A 17678-nucleotide genomic window follows, 5' to 3' on the forward strand; every position below is an offset into this window, starting at 1 on the left:
TCATCTCCAGCACATTGGCGCAGCCTGGTCTGAGCCTTCAAGGGTTCTGTCTTGAAGCAGGTCCTGCTCTCCTGGACCCCTTTATTTTTAAGGGCTGTTTCTCAAGGAACCTTCTGAGTTAGTTCCTTAAGTAATCTGAAGTCTGCCCTCCGGCAGTCCAGAGTGGAGGTTTTGTTGCTGCCCCTCTTAGCTTGACTGGATTTTGAACACTCAATTATCTCCTGGTCACTGGACCCCAGACAGCCTCCAACCACATCTCCCACCAGCCCTTCTCTGCTTGTAAAAGGAAGGTCAAGCAAGGCCTTACCCTTGGTAGGCTCTCACAGCACCTGGGATAAGAAGCTGTCCTCCATGCACTCTAAGAACCTCTTAGACTGTCTCCCTCTAGCTGCCCATAGAATCACTCATCAACCTCTCCATCCTGGTTGGGTGGTCTGTAACAGACTTCAACCAGGATGTCAGCCTTGTTGGCCTTCCCTCTAATTCTCACCCACAGGCACTCAACCTGATCATCCATGGCATCTAGAGCCCTCCTGATGTACAGGGCCACCCCTCTACCTTTTCACCCCGGCCTGTCTCTCCTGAAGAGCCTGTGGCCATCAATTACAGTACTCCAGTCATGTGAGCCATCCCACCACATTTCTGTGATGGCAGCTACATCATAACTTTCCTGCTGGAAAAAGGCTTCCAGCTCCTCTTGTTACCCGTGCTGTGTGCATTAGTGTACATGCACTGATTTCAGCCCCTTCCCCCTTCAAATCTAGTTTAGAGCCCTGCCAATGAGACCTGCCAACTCCCTTCTTAGAACCCTTTTCCCTCTGTGGGATAGGCTGTTCTCATGTGCTAGGAAAGCTGCTTTGAAGTCTCCCTGGAGCCTTCTCTTCTGCAGGCTGAACAGCCTCAACTCTCCCAGCCTGGTCCCACAGGGGAGGTTCTCCTGCCCTGTGTGATTATCTTGGTGCCCTCCTGGACCCTCCTTTGCAGCCTCGTGCCCTTCTTTTGCCGGGGGCACCAGAACTGGATATGCAGAAGCGTTGTGCAGAGAAGCTGAACAGTTTGTCTCTGCCTGTGCTATGCCATCACTGCTGAGCAGTGACAGATTCATGCTTGCCAAGTTGGTAATTGCTGCTCTGGATACACCTCATGGCTCAGGGAATGTCACTGTCACTGTTCTCTGAGCCTGCTCATTCTCAGCTCTTGCTACCTGGCCAGTGAAGGCAGCAGCTGGGACAAAGCAATACCGCCCTCACTAAACCCACCAGTAAAAAGTGCCACCAGCCACCTGTCACACGGGTGAGGTTTGCTGTCACTGCACTTAACTCCGCTCTTGGGTCATGGTGGGGGCCCTGCCTCGTGCACACCTTGTGTTGGATTCCCAGGCTTGTTTCTCAGGAGTGCAGCTCCAGGGGCCAAGGCTACAAAATGCCAGGCAGAGGGAGAAGCTGGAGTTGTATATCACAGCAGTGAATGTCTCCTGTTGTCACGTTGCAGGCAATTGAGAACAGCGACACCTTGGCCACTCTTGACAGCCTGTTCCTTGGGAAGAACAAAATCACCAAACTGCAGAACCTGGATGCACTGACAAACCTGACTGTGCTCAGCGTGCAGGTAGGGCTCTGCTTTGTCCTGTTTGCAGCAGCCTTCCTCACCCCCTCCCTGGAGGTGTTCCAGGCCTTCAGCAACCTGCTCCGGTGGAAAGTTGGGGCTGGACCTGGATGATCTTCAAGGTCCCTCCCAACCCAAACCACTCTATGAATCTATGAAATGAGTTATAGTAACATGTAAGCCTGTTGTTTGTAAGGACCCCAAGAAGACAACTTTCAGGCTACAGCTTTCGATGGGAGGGTCAGAATCTGATTCTTGCACACTTAGAGCCCCTAGACCCCTGGACCTTCCGTTGCGCATCGGTGGTACAAAGCTCAAAGGAACTGAGCTCATGAGATCAGTGTGCACCCGAGCAGACCCTTTCCCCTTCCCAGCCATACTTCAGAGAAAAGCCTTTTCTTCAGGGAGTCTCTTGGGGTTTGGTTTGTTTGGATGCCCTTACAGCACTGCTTCCCTTTCAGAATAACCGCCTGACCAAGATCGAGGGGCTGCAGAGCCTGGTGAACCTGCGCGAGCTGTACCTCAGCCACAACGGCATCGAAGTCATCGAGGGGCTGGAGAACAATGTGAGCAGGCTCTTGCTAGCTGTGCCTGACCTCTTGCCCTGAGCTGCTCTTATCAGTAGCTGTGCTTTTCAGGAAGGTTTTGTTCCTCAGCTTTCTCCACTTACATGTAGGGTTCTGAGTCCCTTGGAAAGACCTCAAAGATCCAAGTATTTGTTGTGTTAAAGTACCTTGTGTAAGTGGAGCTCCTCCTTGTGTTGTAAATTGGTTTTGTGGCGAGGTGAAGCACAAGATGCAATTAATGCAGGAGCCTGGCTCATGCCAGGACACAGAGGTGTTTGGGCAAGTCCGGAGGAGGGCTACAAGGGTGATCCAAGGGCTGGAGCAGGTCTGCTGTGAGCACAGGCTGAGGGAGCTGGGGCTGAGCAGCCTGGAGAAGGCTCCAGGGGGGCCTTAGAGCCTCAGGGGAGGTTCAGGTTGGATGTTAGGAAGAAGTTCTATACAGATCCTGGGATGCATCAGGAGAAGTGTGGCTAGCAGGTCGAGGGAGGTGATCCTCCCCCTCTACTCAGCCCTGGTGAGACCCCACCTGGAGTACTGTGTCCAGTTCTGGAGCCCCTATTACAAGAGGGATGTGGAGGTGCTGGAACGTGTCCAGAGAAGGGCCACAAGGATGATCAGAGGGCTGGAGCACCTCTCCTGTGAGGACAGACTGAAGGAGTTGGGGCTGTTCAGCCTGCAGAAGAGAAGGCTCCCAGGTGACCTCATTGTGGCCTTCCAGTATCTGAAGGGGGCCTACAGGAAGGCTGGGGAAGGACTTCTCAGGATCTCAGGTAGTGATAGGACTAGGGGGAATGGAATGAAGCTGGAGGTGGGGAGATTCAGGCTGGATGTGAGGAGGAGGTTCTTCACCATGAGAGTGGTGAAGCCCTGGAATGGGTTGTCCAGGGAGGTGGTCGAGGCCCCGTCCCTGGGGGTGTTTAAGAGCAGGCTGGATGAGGCTCTGTCCAGCCTGATCTAGTGTGGGGTGTCCCTGCCCATGGCAGGGGGGTTGGAACTAGATGATCCTTGTGGTCCCTTCCAACCCTGAATGAAACTATGAAACTATGAAACTATGAAAGAGTGATTGCCCATTGGAATGGGCTGCCCGGGGAGGTGGTGGAGTCGCCGTCATTGAAGGTGTTCAGAAGGAGACTTGATGGGGTGCTTGGTGCCATGGGTTAGCTGTTTGGGTGGGTTGGATTGGTTGATGGGTTGGACACGATGATCTTGAAGGTCTCTTCCAACCTGGTTTGGTTTATTCTAATAAAAGTTTATTCTAATAAAGAGCTGCCTGCCAGGACCTGAAGGGATCCTGCAGGAAGGCTGCAGAGAGACTTTTGCTGAGGGTGTCTGAGGCAGGCTATGGGGGAATGGTTTGAAGCTGAGGCAGAGCAGGGTTACAGTGGAGCTGAGGAAGAAGTTCTTCGGTATGAGGGTGGTGAGACTCTGGCACAGGCTGCCCAGGAGACTGTGGATGCCTCCTGCCTGGGGGAGTTCAAGGCCAAATTGGATGAGTCCTTGAGCAGCCAAGTCTAATTGAGAGGTGTCCCTGGGCATGGCAGGGAGGTTGGAGTAGATCATGTCTGAGGTCCCTTCCAACCTGAGCCACTCCAGGATTCTCTGTGTCCCTATGCCCTAACCACTGCCTGCAGAGGAGCCGAGCACCCCAAGCCTGCTTTCCCCCACGCACAAGGTCTTGCACTGAGCAGTTTGCAGAGGAGATAATGACATTCCCAATTTGCCTAGAGAAGAGATAGAGGGGGGGAAAAAGAAAGAAGGAAAGCAGGCTAAGTGATGCCTGCCCTGGATATTCAGCTGCTGCTGATCTCGCCCCCTCCTCCAGGAACAGCGTAACCCTAATAATCCTTCTAGCACCCTGTAACGAAGGCTAATAAACACCTCAGGGGTTTGCTTGAACAAAGGATCTTGGCACCGGCCATAGGAAACCCCTAGCCCGTGGCTGGTATGGGGGAAGAACAAGTAGCAGGATGTGGGTTGCCCACCTGAGACCCCCCCAGCTCAGTCCCTCTGTGCCCCCCTGCCTGGTTTCCTGCTCCCCTGGGGGTTTCTGGGGTGAGGGACTTTTGGCAAGGGCTCGTAGGGACAAAAGGAAGTGGAATGGCTGTGAGCTGGAGGAAGGGAGATTTAGATTGGAGATTAGGAAGAAATTCTTTCCAGTGTGGGTGGGGAGGCACTGGTACAAGCTGCCCAGGGAGGCTGTGGATGCCCCTTCCCTGGCGGTGTTCATAGTCAGGTTGGATGAGACCTTGAGCAACCTGGGCTGGTGGAAGGTGTTGACGGGGGTTGGAACTGGATGATATTTAAGGTCCCTTCCATCCCAAACCATTCCATGATTCTGTGATCTTCAGCCATGGAAATGCTGCTGCAGCCTTTTACACAGCAGTTTGTAGGTAACTCTCGGTTCCTTTTGATAGGACATCAACTGGAGCTGGAAGTAGGAGGGAACGAACTGTGGCATGTGGCTTTCCTTTGTGTTAGTATCCATTTGAAGAAGCCTGTAGCATTTTCATTCTCACCCAACAGTAGATGATATTGTCAGAGAGCAGAGACAATCTGGAACTTAGCTGACTCTGTAAGGCAGAAAAAATCCTTTTTCTGGAACTCTTGAATTCCCTGCTGCAACAAGTTTGTTCAGGTCTGCTGCTGAAGAGGGCATTTGTGATCTGATTTTTAATGGAGCACTCTGCTTCATGTGTTCTGAGGAAAGGCTCACTCTTGAGGAGCCCTTGGCTGTGAATTGCTGTCAGACTAGTGATTGCTTTAATTTTTGTCATAAGGCTTCTGGGCTGTCAGTAACCCAGCTTCATTAAAAGTAATTGTCCTTGCTACATACATAAGCAGGGAGAGTTCTTGTGCTGCATGTAAACAGCTGGCAATAGTTTTTCTTTGCTTCCCACAGTTTCCAGCTCTGGGCTTGAAAAAGTGGGAGAGAGAAGATGGGAAGAAATTTTGGTCTAATGTTTTTGTGTTTGCTTGTCTAGAACAAACTCACAATGCTGGACATAGCATCCAACAGAATCAAGAGGATTGAGAACATCAGTCACTTAACAGAGCTGCAGGAGTTCTGGGTAAGCATAGGATGGAACTGTCCCTGGAATGTCCCTACAGCAAGTGAACAAAAACCTTCTGGTGAGGAGCAATGGGAGGGTGGTGTACATCTATATCTCTGAGTAAGCTCAGATTCACAGATTGCACTGGGTTGGGAGGGACCCTCAAAGGTCATCTTGTTCAACCCCCTTGCACTCAGCAGGGACACCTTCAACTAGATCAGGCTGCCCAGGCCCAAAAGGAATTTGATCTTGAATGTCTCTGGGGATGCCCCCTCGATGGAGGTGTTCAAGGCCAGGCTGGATGAGGCCTTGAGCAGCCTGGGCTGGTGGGAGGTGTCCCTGCCCAAGGCAGGGTTTGGAGCTGGATGGTCGTTAAGGTCCCTACCAACCCACTCTATGATTATCTGCCAGGCAGCAAACAGTGCACAAAGTTTCCACTTCACTGTGGATGGCCGAGGTGAGGAAGTTGTTCTTGGATGGGGGCACAGCTGATCCATTGCTGGGGTTTTTTAATGATTATTTTTTGTTATTGCTGTTAGTGTTTAAAGGTGATACTGCTTTAGTCACTGCTTCTGCATCCAAAAGCAAAGGATGGCTGAAGTCTCCAGGTTGCCGGCAGTTGGAGCATCATCCCCTTGTAATTCCTCTGCAGTGCCAGCAATGAGGCACCTCCTAGGCTTGGTCCCTGGATCAGGGAGCTTGGCACTTTCTGGAGTGGAGGAACAGTTTTGGTGGGAAAGTGATGTAGAGGGGGGAGGAAAATGCCACTTTTCACATCAGTTTGGGACCAATTTTAATGTTTCCTGGGAAATCATGAAAGTAAAGATTTCAGTGTAAGAAGATCTTGGCAGTAAACATTTCTAGCCCTTAAATGTGCAGTGGATCAACTGGGACACTGTTGTAAAGAGACTGTCTCAATGTCTTGCAGGGTGTTTTATCCTAATTCATAGATCACAGAATGGTTGGGTTGGAAGGGACCTTAAAGATCATCCAGTTCCAGGCCTCTGCCTTGGGCAGGGACACCTCCCACTAGACCAAGTTACTCGAGGCCTGGATATGCTCTCAGAGGGGTGGAGCCTTTGATCACTACCCCAGGACAGTGTAGGGATGGTTAGCGAGGGCCTGCCTGGAATGTCTGACAGGAAAGCACAGCTGGGAGGCTCCAGGGGGAAAAGGGTCACATAGCCAGGGCCATCTCACATGTGCATGAAGACTGTACAGTGCCACTGCCTTGGGCTTGTAGAAATCCTCCTGTGCGGTGGCTCTGTGGCGAGGCTGCTGCTAACCAGGCTTAGCTTGCAAGTATCTGTTGGTGTGAGCCTCCCCTGTATGTGCCGTGCAGATGAATGACAACCTGGTGGAGAGCTGGAGTGACCTGGATGAACTGAAAGGAGCCAAAAACTTGGAAACCGTCTACCTGGAGCGAAATCCCTTGCAGAAGGACCCCCAGTACCGGCGCAAAATCATGCTGGCCCTCCCCGCTGTCCGGCAGATTGACGCCACCTTTGTTCGATTCTAAACCTCCTCCTGCTGCCCTCCTTGGAGAAATGTCCCAGCTGGGTTTTTTATCCACTTAACCACACAGCCCAAGTCTTCAGTGCACTGTCACAGAGCAGATGGTCAAGAAAAAGCACTGAGTACCAGATCCTGTGTACGATGCACTCATTGTTTTTGAGATGTTGTTGTTATTATTATTAAATCTTGATATGGAGACTTCTCTCCGTTTCTGCCTCTTGCTGGTGGGGGAGGTTTGGCCAGCATCATTGCCGCAGACTGAAGTCACCTGGAGCCACTTGCTGACTTCTCTTGGCTCTGTGACACAGCTTTGGGTTAGTGACATCCTTGCAAACATCACTGCCAGATCCAGTCACAGTGGTGGTCTGTCAAAGGATGAAAAGATGGGGAACACCGTTCATGTGGGGCAGAGTCAGAGAGAGACACCCATCCAAGTCACCCTCAGAGCTGCATCCGCTCCTTCTCCTCTGTCAAACGATAGAAAACTACAAGAAGAAATAAATGGGAAGGGTGATTGATTGGTGGTGCTTTGATTCATTCTGATCTGTGGTGGATTTGAATCTTTGGAAGCCTGGAATGAATCCCTTTGCCTTCAGCAGGAGATCAGTAGCATTAAACAGGACAATGTGACCCTGTGGAAAATTTTGCAGGTTCCATTTGTGGGCTGTTTTCCTTTTACATGCCCAGCCCAGCTCCGCTGTGAATTAAGATACCACAGAGGTTGCTGGAGGTGGTCAGGTGACACTGGGCTTCATGGTGGGAGCTGCACCCCACCGTGCTCCTGAACTGGGGTGATTGATTCACCTCAGCCTGCTGCAGGTACGTGTTTTTGGAGGTCTTGGAGCCCCCTCATAGCGTCAAGATCACTCCTTGGGGTCTATAAGAGTAGCAGCTTCTTGGCTGCTCCAGTGGCCATCCCTGCTGCACACCCCCATGTTGTCCTCTGGCCTGCTGCCTGGTGGCCTGCCTATTGGTGGGCAGCACCTTGGAGGTGGAGCTGGACTTCAAACAAGGCTGCAAAAAACAGCAGAAGCTTCTGCAGGTATGAGGTAAGCATGGTGCTTTACACTTACATGGCACCCCAAAATTCTTGTAGCAGGCACCCTCCAGGGTGTAGGGGGATACCTACTGCCCCCTCAACGACTCTCTGCAAGTCCCTCACAAAACAAAGGAAATTTGGGCTAGGCTCTTCATCTTATAACCTGGAGTGTTTTGCTTTGTGTGCTATTCAGATGAGTAAGCGCTCTGGTTCAAAACTGCATGGTTTGCTCCTGTGTCCTACCTTTTCCTGTCCCACTCTCCCCTTGTGTCACACCTTTTGTAGCCCCCTTTTCCCCCCTCCTTTTTAGGTCCCCTTCTGTTCCTCCTTTCCCCATCCCCCTGTGCTGAGTCTTTCTCACCACCCTGCATCCCTCCTTTTCCAGTCCCTCTCCCCCTGCTTTTCATGTCACACTGTCTCTCTCTGCACAGTCAGAGACCAGAGAACAGAATTAAGACTCAAGATGGAGTCAAGCACCAAGTAACTTTTATTTGCCTGACAGCAAATTTGCAAATGCAAAGGGGGGAGAGAGAAAAAGAAAGGAAAGAAAGAAGAAAGGGTCAGTTGAGATAGCTGCCACCACCACAGACCTGCAGCGTCCTGAAGGCCAACTCATCTTCCACCTCAGTGGGTCCAACGTTGGCAGTCTTTCCTCTTGCATTTGGTCACATTATATATTCATTTCTCTTCTGAGAATCACTTAGCATGTTCTGTGATTAGTTTTGCTTACCCACAGCTTCCACCCAGCAGTGGTGTGCATGCCCAGTACTGTCACTGGAAGGGTTCTGGTGGTCTTCGGGCTGTCTGAACTGTTCTGTCTCCCAGGCCATGGGTTTGAGCACACGTGCAGAGGTTAGGCCAAATTTATTGGAATCAGCTCCACACTCAGGTGTGGAAGAAAGCAGGAAACCTCTGTCTAGTCTTGCGGTCCAATTGATGCTGCATGGCTGTGGCAGTGATGTCAGTTGTTGGCTTTGTGTTCTAGCAACACTGAACCAAAACAAGCAACCAGTCTCTTACACGAAGTTTGCAGAGATGGGGAGTAGCCTCTGGCCTAGTGAGACTAATCAGCAGTGTTGCTTCAGCTAAGATCTCCATGGTGGAATTTTTTACTGCAGGGAAAATATTGTGGGTAGCAGTTGTCATTAAGTGGGTAGCAAAAAAGGTAAAGGCTCTTAAATGACAAGTAACTGAATTTCATTGCTGTTAAAATATGCAGCAGCAGGTTTAGTTGATTAGATGGTGTTGGGTGATAGATTGGACTTGCTGATCTCAAAGGTCTTTTCCAACCTATTCTTTTTTTTACTTTTATTCTCATGCAAGAGTTGGCTTTCCCTCTGAACTTTTATACTTTTGTGTAAAGCTTGAGCAGCCCTTAACTTTCGAACTATTATACTGCATGCACTACTGCTTTGCAACATTCACAGGACTGTGGTGGTGTCAGATGGTTCACTTGCATTTAGCTCCTCAGGCGCCAGACCTTCCTTTGGGCTGATAGTCTTGGCCAAAGCTGCAATGTTCAGTCCTTGCTGTGAAAGGCAGGAGGTGCTGGCTGGGCAGTTTGCTTTATTTTGTGCCTTTTTGGGGGTGAATCAAAGGGAGTGGGGGGATTGTGGGTGGGCTGGTTCTGCCACGTGGGGCAGGGATTGGGCGACCGGCGCTGCGTCCCGGTGTCCCGGCGGTGAGGGGCCCGGTCTCGGGGGTTTGGTATCCTGCAGTCCGGTTTCTGGAGGGGCCGGGGCCGTGGGGGCCCGTGGCGCGGTCACGCTCGCGGGTCTGACGTCCCGGTTTCTAGGGGGGGACCTCGGTTTGAGGGCCCTGCTTCGGGTCGGCACAGCGAGGGGGGTCGGTCGTTCGCAGGGAGCCGGCTAGCGGCTCGGAGCCGGCGCTTCAACTGCCGCCGCTCGGTTTTGACCCCCGGGCAGTGATTAGTGATCGGGAGAACGGGACAAAAGCAAGTCATCAGAACTGCCTCCCATCCCCATCTCAGAGAGCGCCTTGGGGATCATATTATAGTATTGGGATGATGAGTTGAGAGAAGGAAAATCAAAGAAAAAAATGGTTTAAGCTGCATATGCTGCTGTTTGGATCAGGGCTTCACGCCCTACCCCTGTTCCCATATTTCAGGACATATACAAGGAAAAGGCAGACAGGCTGGCGTGAGAATATGGGAGAGGTAAAATCAGAGCGGGGGGGCCACCAAGAAATCAGAAGTGGCCTAATCAAGATCCTCAGTGGGACCATCAACAGCTTCAGGGGAGACAGAACATGGGACAAGGAATTGAAGCTGTGCCCAGAAATTTTGATAAAGCCTATAGTGAGCATCAGAGGAAGCCTCCTATGGGGTGGATGCTAGGATTAAAGAGAAGTTTGCAGCTCTATTCTGGAATAGATCCCAGTTCTGCAGCTGGGGTGATACTTCTCAGGATGCAGTTTGTGGCAAAACCATGGGCAGATATTAGAAATTGGAAAAGATTGAGGATTGGCACGACAGAGGTTTAGAGGAATTACTACGTGAAGCTCGGAAGGTGTTTGTAAGGAGGGATGTAGAGAAACAGAAGGCAAAAGCTAGAATGTTGGTAACTGCTGTAAGGGTACTGGTGATTATGGATAGAGAGGGAAAAAAAGGTAGAAGTCTTATATGATAAATTAGCCCTCAATAGTAATATTAATGGAGTCCAGAAGACGATGAGTGATTGGATAAATAAAAGAATGTTGATTGATGCTCTGTTTTAAATTTGCCTGACATGGACAAATAATTTGATCTTTTTGTACATCTATATGGGGTGTTGACCCAGGACTGGACTGGAATTAAAAATCCTGTAGGGCATTGTTCCAAGTTATTAGATTCTGTAAGTAGGTGAGGGCCAATTTGCTTATCAGTGACCTTTACTAGTAGAGGAGGCCCAGAAAGCGGCTTTTTGTTTTGTTCTGGTCTCAGATCCCACCTTTGGGATTCCTGATGTATATGGGACTGAAGCTGGGGGTAAAGTGTTAATAACAACTTGGAAAGGAGAGTCACTAATTTCCCCCTGGGAAGGATCTTTTCTTGGTTTTGTTAACAACAGATCCAGCTGTCCGTACTGCAGAACAAGGGTGGACACGTGCTTCCTGAGTAAAAGGAGCACTTCAGGAATGTGCCTCTGAACCTGGCTGACTTGCACCTGTAACACCTCTGGTCTGAAGGCTCTGGAACTAGCGAGACAAACCCACCTTTTGAAACATCTGACATTGTGTGACATCGAATCTGCATTGCAAGAAAATACCAAGGATTTCATTCGGTGTATAAAAGATCCTGGGACTTGATGTCATTGGGGATGGGTAAAGTGTAATGGTAAACTGGCTATTTAGAAAAGTGATGGTAAATTTTTCTGCTGCACTACAACGATGTGCTGAGAGTGTGTGTGGTTATAAATGTATGCTGTTGTAGTTCTAATTTGAAGTGATTAGGACAGAGGATTCATCTGTGTTCTTTGTGTTAAAGTACCAAAAACTCTGTTCGGCTAGTGGGACCACAGGGACTGCAATACAGAAAGGACTGCTGGATCCATCCACTGAATGGACTGAGGTACCCCAAATGGAGGACATAAAGATGAGTTCCAGTATCAGAATAGGAGTGGTAATGGTCCTTGCCTGAAAATATCACAAACTAGAAAGAGGTCGGGGTTCGAAATTGGTACAACCTCCCTGGACAAGGGAAGGAGACACGGTCCAAGCAGAGCATTGGTGGGATTGAAGGAGGCAAGGCCGGGTAGACCTCTGTAATTGCCACAAAGAAGATCTAGAACCATGGCTGTGGGCAGCAACCCCATAGGCCATGTGAGTGGAGTTGCAAGTCAAACCGGACTCCTAATTCCCAGGATTAACCACTCGGAGGGAGAAAGTTGTCACCCAGGTATTAGAATAAACCTTTATTAGAATAAACCAAACCAGGTTGGAAGAGACCTTCAAGATCATCGTGTCCAACCCATCAACCAATCCAACCCACCCAAACAGCTAACCCATGGCACCAAGCACCCCGTCAAGTCTCCTTCTGAACACCTTCAATGACGGCGACTCCACCACCTCCCCGGGCAACCCATTCCATAGCGCAATCACTCTTTCTGTATAGAACTTCTTCCTAACATCCAACCTGAACCTCCCCTGGCGCAGCCTGAGACTGTGTCCTCTTGTTCTGGTACTGGGTGCCTGGGAGAAGAGACCATCATCAGCCTGTCTACAACCTCCCTTCAGGTAGTTGTAGAGAGTGATAAGGTCACCCCTAAGTCTCCTCTTCTCCAGGCTAAGCAGCCCCAGCTCCCTCAGCCTCTCCTCATAGGGCTTGTGTTCCAAACCCCTCACCAACTTTGTTGCTCTTCTCTGGACTCGTTCCAGCAAGTCAACATCCTTCCTAAACTGAGGGGCCCAGAACTGGACACAGTACTCGAGGTGTGGCCTAACCAGTGCAGTGTACAGGGGCAGAATGACCTCCCTGCTCCTGCTGGCCACACTGTTCTTGATGCAGGCCAGGATGCCATTGGCCCTCTTGGCTGCCTGGGCACACTGCAGGCTCATGTTAAGCCTACCATCAACCAGCACCCCCAGATCCCTCTCTGCCTGGCTGCTCTCTAGCCACTCTGACCCCAGCCTGTAGCACTGCATGGGGTTGTTGTGGCCAATGTGCAGAACCCGGCATTTGGATGTGTTAAATCTCATGCCGTTGGATTCTGCCCATCTGTCCAGCCTGTCCAGGTCTCTCTGCAGAGCCTCTCTACCCTCCAGCAGATCAGCTCTTGCCCCCAGCTTGGTGTCGTCAGCAAATTTACTGATGATGGACTCAATGCCCTCATCCAGATCATCAATAAAGATGTTAAAGAGCACAGGGCCCAGCACTGATCCTTGGGGCACACCACTAGTGACTGGTTGCCAGCTGGATGTGGCACCATTCACCACCACTCTCTGGGCTCGGCCCTCCAGCCAGTTCCTAACCCATCGCAGTGTGCTCCCGTCCAAGCCATGGGCTGACAGCTTGGCCAGCAGTTTGCTATGGGGGACGGTGTCAAAGGCCTTGCTGAGGTCCAGGTAGACTACATCAACAGGCCTCCCCACATCCACCAGGCGGGTCACCTGATCATAGAAGGAGATCAGGTTGGTCAGGCAGGACCTGCCCTTCCTAAATCCATGCTGGCTAGGCCTGATCCCTTGGCCATCCTGTAAGTGTTGTGTTATTGAACTCAGGATGACCTGTTCCATGATCTTGCCTGGCACTGAGGTCAGGCTGACAGGCCTGTAATTCCCTGGCTCATCCAACCGGCCCTTCTTATGGATGGGCACCACATTGGCCAGCTTCCAGTCCTCTGGGACCTCGCCAGTGAGCCAGGACTGCTGGAAAATTATGGAGAGTGGCTTGGCCAGCTCATCTGCCAGCTCTCTCAGCACCCTAGGATGAATCCCATCTGGTCCCATGGACTTGTGGGGATCCAAGCTGCTAAGGAGAGTTCCAACTACCGCTTCATGGAACATAGGGAAACTGTGCAGCTCCCTGGCTCCTTCTGCTAGCTCTGCAGACCAGCTGTCAGGAAGCTGTATTGGTATATATAGCATAGCCACTCACTGTGTATGGCACCTATTAAAGTAAAAGAGGAAATACTTTCAGGCAAGGAACATCAGTTGTTATCCCATTCCCTTTACCAGGAAGTTGAAATTGGGAATCCTTTTGCTTGTTGTAGAATTGTTGCCAAGTTAGGTTATTATGGCTCAAGCCAAATGTAGTAGAAAGAAGGGGAGGGATTGTGAGAAACTGGTTATAATATTTGGCTTTCGCAAGGGGGATTACTGGGGAGCGTGGGGCTGGATCGTTGGGCTGATGGTCTGTATTGTGTGGGGTATTGGGAGGGAAAGGGGAGGTGCCAACAGGTCTAAAGACTGGCCAGGTCAAAAGTGCAGGTTTGGTCTGTCCTGATGGAGAGGGGTGGGAGCGTGCTGGGGAATATATGAATATGTACGCTTTAATATATGAATATGTCTGTTTGCCGTCTCTCTCAGCTCACCTCGTGTTGTGGGGGTGCGGCTCTAGCAAGCTCGCTCTGCGCCCAGTGCTGTGTTGCCTTTATTTTATAATAAACTGGTTATAAGTTTTCAGCAGCGAGTTCGTTTCTCACGGTCTCCAGAAGCTTTCCATCAGAGGGAAGTTGCTCATCAGCTTGTCTGCAGGTGAGTGTTTTATAGAATAATAGAATCGTTTGGGTTGGAAAAGGCCTTTCAGATTCCGCAGTCCCAACAGCTCACAAACTGCCAAGTCTCATCCCAATCTCTTTGTCTCTTAAGCATCTGCAGGGATGGGGATTCAACCACTTCCCTGGGGAAACTATTCCAGTCTTTTGAGAAGCTTTCAGTGAAGAAGCTTCTTTAACAGGCAACCTAAACATCCTCTGATACAACTTGAGGCCATTTCCTCACATTGGGGGGGGGACAATGAACACCAGAGTGAGCCCCCCCGATGCTGGGAGACCCCAAAATCTAAGATCCTGCAATTCCACTGAAGACACCAGATGAAGGGGGGACCATCAAAGGGTTTAAGTGAGGAGAGCAACAGACAGAAGAGATGGGTGATTGCCAGTGCTAAATGCGCTGACTGCGAAGTGGTCTCGGGGCTGTCAGCCCTGGGAGCCGTGCTCGGAGATGCAGAGCTCTGTGTCTCCTGCGCGGCGGCGTTTGGATCAATACATCATTAATATTGTTATTGCCTCCCCGCCTCCTCCTTTGGCCGCAGGGGGCCAGGGTGCTGCTGGGACAGGACAGCTCCAAGGCAGGACAGCCCCAGGCGCGGCAGGGGGCCGGGGGCACAGCCGGGCGGGGGAGGCAGGGGCGGCCCTGCGGTGTGCCGAGCGGCTGCGAGAGCTCTGAGGGACGGGGAAGAGCGCTGGGGGGGGCGGCTCGGAGCCGGGGCCGCTGTGAGCACCGCGGCGGGGCCGGGGCCGGGGTCTGTGCGCCCCGGGGCTCCCCGCCCCAGCGCTCTGCCGCACCGCAGCGCTCGGCGCCGGCCGCTGCCCCTCCGGCCCGGGCTCGGTGCGAGACCTGCAAGGGGCAGAGGCGCTCGGCTCTGCCGCCAGAGCTCAACCCCAGCCTGCGGCCGCGGAGTGCGGAGGCGGCGCTGGGGCAGAGCTCCGGCGCTGAGCTCTGGCAAGCACCGCGGAGCGCCCTGAGGCAGGGCCCGGGCAGGTGCGGGAGAGGGAGCGGGGGGGGCTCGAGCAGGGGGGGCCTGGGGCGGCCGAGAGGGACGTTTTAAATTCCCTTCTGTAACTGTGAGGTCTCTCCTGGGCCGCTCAGAACACTACAGATGGAGATACAGTTCATAGAGGGAGCAGCAGGGGTGCCCGAAGGCTCTCTGGGGGGCGCGCCAGCGCCGGCGGAGGAGACTGAGCGCCCTGAGGGGCGGGGCCGGGGGCGGGGCCTGGGCTCCTCCCAGGGCTTCAGCGCGAGAATTCGAGCGGCCAGAGGCGCCCGGCCCGGGCGGGACCGGCCCCGGCCCCGGCCAGAGGCGCCGCTGAACTTGGGAGTTGCGCTCAGAGGGCAGCTGTGGCAGCGCTACGGCGGATGGAGACCTGGCAGGCGCCTCAGGGGGGCTCTGGCGGATCCGCGAGGGACAGGAGCCCAGGTGCGAGCGGGGACAGGGAGGGCTGGCCCGGGGAGACCTGCGGGAGCTTAGAGCCTGAGGCGCTCTCCGTGCAGCTTCAACCGCCCGTCGGTGCAGATGTCCTCAGTGCAATGAACACGAGGGGGGGCTGCCAGGGCGGCCCGGAGGGCATTCCAGCGGCTGGGGGAGTTCCGGCTCTGCGGGGAAGGCTGAGCCGAGGCGCCGGTAGACGGGCTGGGTGCGAGGACGGCTCCCGAAGCGCAGGGGCAGCGCTGGGGCAGCGCGGGGGGGTGGCGGAGCGCTGAAGGCAGCGCTGAGGTGCGTGAGAGGGAACGGGGCTGGGCTGGGGCAGAGCTGCAGCAGCTGAAGGGAGGAGTTTGTGTAGGCAGTGTCTGAGGTGCTGTCATCTCCAGCCCGGAACATACACGTGTTTGTATTGGTTTTAATAAAAGGACATTAAGGGTGGCCGGGCTGGGGGGGGCTGTGTCTGTGAGCGCCACAGAAGGCGCCGCGGCGGGGGGGGGGCTGTGGGGTGTTGGGGGCTGTGAGCGCCCTGAGGGTTCCCGCGCGGCGGCTTTCCCGCCCTGCCCGCGCCACAGGCACCAGCGCGCGCTGTTCCCGCGCGGCCGCCGCCTGAGGCAAGGGGAGGCGCCTGGCTGTGGGGACTGTGAGCGCCCGGAGGGTCCCGGCCTCACCTGTGCGCCCTTCCCGCCAGAGGGGCCGGCGCGCGCCGCGCGCCTCAGGAGCTGCCGGGGCGGGAACGGGAAGCGGCCGGCGCGGCCCGGGGCAGGGCCGGGCCGGGCCGCAGCCCGCAGCTGCGCTGGGGTTGGGGTCTGGGAGGATCCGCTCCTGGGGCAGAGCTGCGGATGCCGGAGGGCAGGGCAGGCAGCGCAGGGGCTTGGGCAGGTTCGTGAGGGCGCAGGGTGAGACCGGCCGGGGGCAGGGGAATCAGCTCGGGGACAATTTCTGTTTCGTTAAAACCTGAGGCACTTCCCTCTGTAGCTCAGCACCTCCTGAGTGTGCCTCTGCTGTTTGCTCCTTCAGGCAGAACGAGGCTCTGCAGGGAGCAGACTCAGGGACAGAGCAGTGACATTTGGGCACAGAGACTGAGAGGATCTGTGGGGCAGAAAATGCAAACAGAGAAAGCCCTGAGGTAAGCAAGAGCAGAGGTGACATCCTGGAGGGAAAACATGGAGGCAGTTTGTACAGGATAAAAGCCAAAGCTTTCGGAGGGAAAAGCTGAGGCAATGTGCTGGGGGCAGAGCAGGCATGGAGGGAACCTGAGGCAACCCACAGGGAGAAGGTGAAAATTGTCCTGAGAAAACCTGAGCAAAGAAGAGGGGACACAGGAAGCAGCTTGGAGGGAAGACTTAAGGCAAATATCTGTGAGACAAGACACAGAAATGAACAGGAAAGTTAACCTATGGGAGACAAAAACGAGGATTTGAGAGGGAAAATCACAGCTTATTTAGGAGGGAGAGTGAGGGGGAGGAAAGGCATGGGAGGGAAGAGCTGAGGAAAGGTGGAGGGAGGAAAGGGGATGTTTGGGAGGGAAACAGAGGCCATTTTGGACGGGAGGAAGGGAAATTATGCCTCGAATTGAGAAGGAAATCTGTAGGGCAGAGGATGAAAATGTTGAAAATAGAAGCTAAGATAATGCAAGGAGAGAAAGGACATTTTGAACAGAAAAAGCCTGTAGTGATTGAGGAGCAGTGATACCTTTTCCCCTTGGGCGGGGAGGAATTGGCACTGCTGAAGCCTAACTCTGTCCTCCTTCCTCAGAGGCAGCTGGCACAGAGCCCCACTATGGAGCGGCGAGGCAAGGTGTGGGGGGGCGAAAGGAGCTGAGAAGAGGAGGAGCACCGGGCTGAACAGCTGGACATGAGCAAGGCGCCCTGGGCAATGAGACCTCCCTCTCAATTTGGCTGTGGTAACACAAGATCTTTGCCAGCACTGTTAGGGTGCCCTGGTTGGCTTTGTGCTGGGCGACCTCCCTGTAAGCAGGGCTCGGTCTTTGCTTTTGCTGTTGTAGGCGTTTTGCCACCTAGCTCCTTGGCTGCATGGAGACTGGCAACCCTGTAAGGAGGGTCCGAGCCGGCGTCTCGGCCCGTATGGGGGGAAGTGTAGCTGCCTGGACCCCAGCCCCCCCTGTAAGCAGGGGAGGGCCCTTTAAACAGTTTCTCGGCTGCTGGCGGCCTGGCCAGCGTGACGCCCTGTACTTGGGGCATGTCACAACGATTGGCATCCTGAGGCCCCTCTACCTGCATGCATCCCCGGGGGGGCCAGGT

The 17678-nt window shown here is 53.4% G+C and overlaps 1 protein-coding gene and 1 long non-coding RNA gene across 2 annotated transcripts; both read left to right on the forward strand.

Moving 5' to 3' along the window:
• Positions 1-1073: 1073 nt before the first annotated feature.
• Positions 1074-6932, forward strand: LOC137446220 (protein phosphatase 1 regulatory subunit 7-like). The gene is made up of 5 exons (XM_068148615.1): positions 1074-1118; positions 1492-1608; positions 2067-2171; positions 5153-5239; positions 6564-6932. Exons 1-5 carry the CDS (start codon positions 1074-1076, stop codon positions 6738-6740), a joined length of 531 nt encoding a protein of 176 aa, XP_068004716.1. The 3' UTR covers positions 6741-6932.
• An 8357-nt stretch (positions 6933-15289) lies between these two features.
• LOC137446065 (uncharacterized) lies at positions 15290-17445 on the forward strand. Its single transcript, XR_010988565.1, has 3 exons — positions 15290-15411; positions 16435-16543; positions 17173-17445. It is a non-coding gene; the product is annotated as an uncharacterized lncRNA (long non-coding RNA).
• The last annotated feature ends 233 nt before the right edge of the window (positions 17446-17678 follow it).

Source organism: Melanerpes formicivorus, unplaced genomic scaffold (assembly GCF_026170545.1).
Source record: "Melanerpes formicivorus ecotype bairdi unplaced genomic scaffold, bMelFor1.0.p_v2 SCAF_2, whole genome shotgun sequence".
NCBI lineage: Eukaryota > Metazoa > Chordata > Aves > Piciformes > Picidae > Melanerpes > Melanerpes formicivorus.